Here is a 5,707-nt window from a genome sequence, read left to right as displayed (position 1 = left end):
AATCATACTTTTTATATTTATTTGATTGAAAATTTATCATTGCATGGAAAATTTTGTCCTTTGTAAGTTTGTTGCATGTATTTCACGTTTGGGCAAATTACCAAAATACCCCTCTAATTTGATGAAATTCCCAAAATGCCCCTCGTATTTTCAAAATTCCCAATCTGCCCATAAAATACACCTAAAATTTCCCAAAATACCCTTAAATAATTTGAAAATTCCCAAAATACCCCCAAGTCCTAAATTAAGCAAATTGGAGAGAAAAACGTTCATATGCATTCAAGCTTTCGACAACCAATGAAGGCAAGTCAAATCTCCGCTACATATACAACAAAATCGCAATCGCAAGGAAAATGTGGTATGGCTTCCTCATACAAAATGAAGCCAAATCCTTGCTATAATCAGAAAGAAAATCTCTCACATGCTGAGAGTAATGCATTCAAGCTTTCGACACAAAATGAAGACAAGTCAAATCTTCGCTACATATAGAGCAAATCGCAAGGAAAATGTGGTATGGCTTTCTAATACAAAATGAAGCCAAATCCCCACTATAATCGAAAAGAAAGTTCCTCCCACGCATTGTGACTTTCCCACACAAAATGAAGTCACATCCCAGCTACATATTCAATCTGCAATTGGAGCTTTGCAAGAACGCTCATTGTGGCCAAGACCACCACAACGTGAGCATGTGAAAATACGCTTTTCCTTGAAGCGATCCTCAGTTCTAATACGAAGTTTTCTAGGACGCCCAGGTGGCCTACGTGTGGCAGGTGGTTTCAATTGATCACTAGCATCTTCACTTGCATCCACAATTGGACTTATGACACCACTATAAGTGTTACAATAGGCCTGCAAAGCATATGCCTTATGTACATACGATTGAACACACTCTCTCTTGAACAGAATAGCTGCAATAGCATGAGCACATGGAATTTCAAATGTTTGCCACTTATTACATGAGCATGACCTTGTACATACATCAACTACACATGTTTTTGTACTTGTCAAGATCTCAAAAACCATATCACTAGAGGGCAAGATTCGATATTGCCGAGCACTATTTCCAACCTCACGCAAATTCTTCTCTACGTTTGCAACCAATGCAAACTGTGCTCTATCTCCTAAAGACTCACATGCCTTCTTTCCCTCCATTCCACGTGCATAGAACCAAGCTGTTAATTGGCGACGAATGATATCAAGCATAGATATGATAGGCTTATCTCTAGCCTCAAGCAACCATGCATTCAATGACTCAGCAATGTTGGATGTAAGATGCCCATAACGCTTTCCTTTAAAGTGTGTCGTCGCCCAATGAGAAGGGGGTGAAGTAGTCAATAAGTAGTCCGTCGTGGCAGGACTTATAACTCTCATCCCGTGGATAGCCGTGTCATAGTCGCTCATAGTGTTAGCATAAGGTGCTACCCAAAACAACCGAATAAATTCTCCATTGTTGCATTTCTTCTTGAGATTAGCATCCAAATGGCGCATACAATATGCATGCTCACATCCTGGAAAGACAAGCTCCACTGCTGGGAGAAGACCTTTTTTCTTGTCTGATACAAAAGTAATTGCATTGACGCTCGCCATACAATCATGTACATTTTGCAAAAACCATACCCAATTGTCTTCATTTTCTGCATCTACAACACCAAATGCTATCGGAAACAAGCCCCCCATAGCATCAATCCCTGTGGCTGTCAACAAAGCACCAAGATATTTGCTTGTCAGGAATGTGCCATCCAACCCAATAAAGTCACGACAATGCGTGAAACCAGTGATGCATGCTCCGAACGCAAGAAACATTCGAAAAAAACGACCTTCAGTGGTTTTCTGCAAATGGGCCACAGTGCCCGGATTGCTAGCCACAAGCTTGTCGCAATAAGACTGAAGCTTTCCATAAGATTTTGCATGATCACCATGAATAATACCCAAAGCAAGTTGCTTTGCCTTCCAAGCAATCTTGTACGAAATTGACACTCCAACTTCTCGACGCAAATCGGCCATGAGCTCCTTTGGCCTATACATTGGATGGTCTCGAAGTTTCTCTACGTACCTTGTTGCAACCCATTCAGCAGTGGCTTCCTTGTTTCCAAGTTGTGAAGCACCACCACAAGTGTGCTCATCATGAAATGCCTTGACCATACACCCAGGTCCACCAGAGACCAAAGACGCATGCAAGCGCCACATGCATCCCTCTGCCTTGCATACAACGGTATATCTGGATCGATCACGCTTAGCATGCCTAAGCTCCACATGAGACGTGATTGCTTGTTCTTGAACCTTTGAATGAAGCACATCAAGAGATTCAAATTGAGCACCAAGAGAAAGAGTTGCAGACATGGTAGCATTATTCTCCGATGTATTTGCATTACTCTCAGCCATGGTTGCCCTCTTGTGTGTACCCGCAATACCACACTTCTTTACATACAAACAATAACGAGCTCTTGCATCAATCTGTATCTTGCACTATGCGGATGGACATTTGCCTTGCACATAGCCATTCACATACATCGCACAAAAGGCTCCCAACTAGTCTGTGGCATGGAGAGAGATGCACTGAAGACTCCCTCGTTTTTGTGACCTGTCGACCTCAAGGCCCGTCGTGTAAGCAGATAGTGGCCTCCATTGCTGTGACTCAGAGCTGGCTGCCTGCGTTGCTGAGACTCAGAGCTGGCGAGGCGACAATTTTCCTGCGCGACAGCTTCGATGTTGCTCGCTGTTTTTTTCAACAGTTTCGGACGAAACCGTATGCTGAGAGAATACGAGGGGCTTTTTGGGAATTCTAAAAATACGAGGGGCGAATGGGGAATTTCGGCAAATTGGAAGGGTATTTTGGTAATTTGCCCTTCACGTTTCTACATAGGACATTTTGGTCCAAATGGACTATCGAAGGCTCCACTTTTCTACATTGAGAGTATTTTCCCATATAGGACATTAGGAGGCTCAATTTTTCCCAAGGGAGGTTTTTTTCCCAAAATGGGAGAAAGAGGTTTCCAAGTTCCTTATCTGAATGGGGATAGGTGGTCAATTTAAAAAAAAGATGAAAACAATAATTCCATGTGGGAATTTCAATAGGGGATATGTTATGAAGTTCTTGTTATATGTAGATTAGGCACGTGGAATGCAGATATAAGAGGATAAACCCACCAAGGGCACCTCCTCAACTACAATCAATGTTGCTAGTGTGCTCAAGGCACGTAGCCACTCGAGTCTAATCGAGGAGGGTGACATGCAGGTCAAAAAAAAGTAAGTGATGTGTACTCTCTTGTAAATCGTACTTTTTACACTTATTTGATTGAAAATTTTTCATTGCATGGAAAATTTTGTACTTTGTAAGTTTGTTGCATGGATTTCACCTTTCTTATACACGGAAATTTTGGTTCAAATGGAATATTGAAGGCTCGAGTTTTCTATATTGTCCCATATGGGGCATTTGGAGGCTCAATTTTTCCCGAGGGAGATTGTTTTCCCCAAATGGGAGAAAGAGGTTTCCAAATGCCTTATCCGAGGATAGGTTATTAATTTTAAAAAACGATGAAAATAATAATCCCATGTGGGAATTTTAATAGGGGATATGTTACGAAGTTCTTGTTATATGTAGATGTAGGCACATCGAATGCAGATATAAGAGGATATACCCAGGAATGGCACCTACTCAACTACAATCAATGTTGCTAGTGTGCTCATGGTACGTAGCCACTCAAGTTTAGTCAAGGAGAGTGAGATTCTTTTGTGTATAGAATGAGGGAAAATTTGCTTGATGAAAAATGTGCGCTCTTTGTCGCACTGTCGAAGCAAGGGACTTGTCGTTACACCGTGTGCGAGCCATAGACGGCTCCAAGCACACAACTAGCTTAACTAGTAAGCTCAAAAGAGGGCAATGGTGTGTCACTCACCGCTCTATGCTCTTGTCGTGGAGGATTCCTCGCCGTGAAGAAGAAGGAGACGCCGCTACGTCGCGCTCAACCGCTTCACCGCCGTCGTGTCGCAGCAATGCTCGATCGCACTCTCTCTCTCTCTCTCTCTCTCTCACATACACACACACACAAGGAGGTGAAGAAGAAGAATATGGAGATGGAGATGGAGCAAGAGCACTCTTCTATTGCACAAATGAGAGAATGAGTGAATTTTAGGCTTAGTTGGCTTTTATATGAGCTCACCCCATTCACACTTGGGCGCCCATGCTTAGCCAACTAATCCCTTGAATGTCCTAGTTAGAGTGCGCCTCTCATCGGCGATCACTCTTACCCTTTTTCTATTGGTCCGACAAGCCCAGTACCTGACTCTACCAAATACATAATACACGTCCGTCGTAAGGTGATGGGGTGTCCGTGAACCGTGAGGGTTAACATGCCCCCCTTCCTGATGTAGATTTCGTCCTCGGAAGCTATTGAGTTGAAGCTCGTTCGTCGAGGTGGAAGAGCATTTGAGATGAATGTCCTTAGCCTTCTTCAGTCACTGCAAAATCAAACAACATTGGCACAGCAATTGCATTCTCATAAGTGATTAAAAAGCATATGCAGTTTTAGGTAGACAAATTGATTGGTAAAAGAATTTCAAACAATTTGTCAGCAATGAACATTAAATTGCAATGTAATCAAATGCATAAACAGATGTAAAGGTAAAAAATTAAACAAGTCTGGGGTCGCTAATTTGACGGTCGAAAGGCACTAGAGATCGAACATTAATACCATGGGTAAGCTTCTTAATTTTCTGTGGTCAATTAAGTTGTTTAATCGCGAGAGCCAAGTATTCATGTTCGAGGGCTGACTAGAGGCTATATCTAGAAGACCTTGTAGTTAAGCTACCATAAAAGGAATTTCTCATGAAATTATCGCCTCACTAATTCCTTTTTCTTTGACCCCCCAAAGTCTTTTCACAGTGATTCAATTTTGATGTGTGTGCTTATTTTGTATGCCTTGGGTTTTTTGCTTTTCAAGTAAAAGCGCCCATACTGGGAACCTCTAGGGCTCTAGTACCATAGCCAATACATGTGAGTGAAGTACCAAATCAAGCTGAGATTTCTCTTCCAGCTTAAGATTTTACAGTGTGGCACTTTGATTTTATGTTTGTTCATTTTCAGTATTTTAATTTTGTAACTTTGGGGGGTCATATAACACTGATACACCTCCCCAGGCTCATCACACTAGTAAACTCCCTTTATAATACTTAATCTAAAGGTCAATAGGGTCAAGCCCACTAGAAAGCCCTAGTACATTTCACACAATGCTTGCTAAATCGGATTAAGAACCTAAGTAACCATTAATTATTAGGAAGGCATTCCCCATGGTATTAAGAGAAGATTTCTAACACCTAACTTGGTCAAACTAGTTTGTCGGACTGCTTGATTTTTAAACCTAGACAAGTGATTATGACAAAAAATTACATTGAATTAAATGTTTGATACTAAGCAAATGCGGTGAATATTAGGCTACCAATCACAATTAAATCTGACAATCATAGATGAAAAAAAGATAAGGGGAAACGCTAATGGACAAGAAACACCTGTTTGTGTCGATGGTCGCGCTTGATTTGAAGAGTGAGTTGAGATAAAGATTCCATGAAGGTCCAAATCCAACCAATAGCAACACGCTCCTGTACACACTAGGAAACAAAAGGAATACCTCCAGGAGGCACATTAGTGAAAAAAGGTACCAACACCCCCTAACCTAATTATTTGCACTCCCCCTAGAGAGTCAAGGGAATA

At 41.5% G+C, this 5,707-nt stretch overlaps 1 protein-coding gene across 1 annotated transcript; it reads right to left on the bottom strand.

Annotated features, from left to right (window-relative positions):
* Positions 1–596: 596 nt before the first annotated feature.
* LOC147427073 (uncharacterized) lies at positions 597–2,546 on the bottom strand. The gene has a single exon (XM_086498671.1). The coding sequence runs from the start codon at positions 2,380–2,382 to the stop codon at positions 625–627; it is 1,758 nt and encodes a 585-aa protein (XP_086354797.1). The 5' UTR covers positions 2,383–2,546; the 3' UTR covers positions 597–624.
* Between the last annotated feature and the right edge of the window lie 3,161 nt (positions 2,547–5,707).

Source organism: Adiantum capillus-veneris, chromosome 24 (genome assembly GCF_014529385.1).
Source record: "Adiantum capillus-veneris isolate H3 chromosome 24, ASM1452938v2, whole genome shotgun sequence".
Taxonomy (NCBI): domain Eukaryota; kingdom Viridiplantae; phylum Streptophyta; class Polypodiopsida; order Polypodiales; family Pteridaceae; genus Adiantum; species Adiantum capillus-veneris.
This window is presented reverse-complemented; position numbering and strand designations above follow the sequence as displayed.

Excerpts from the sequence above, each read along its gene's own strand:
- LOC147427073 (XM_086498671.1), bottom strand. The coding sequence starts at position 2,382 with ATGGCTGAGAGTAATGCAAATACATCGGAGAATAATGCTACCATGTCT.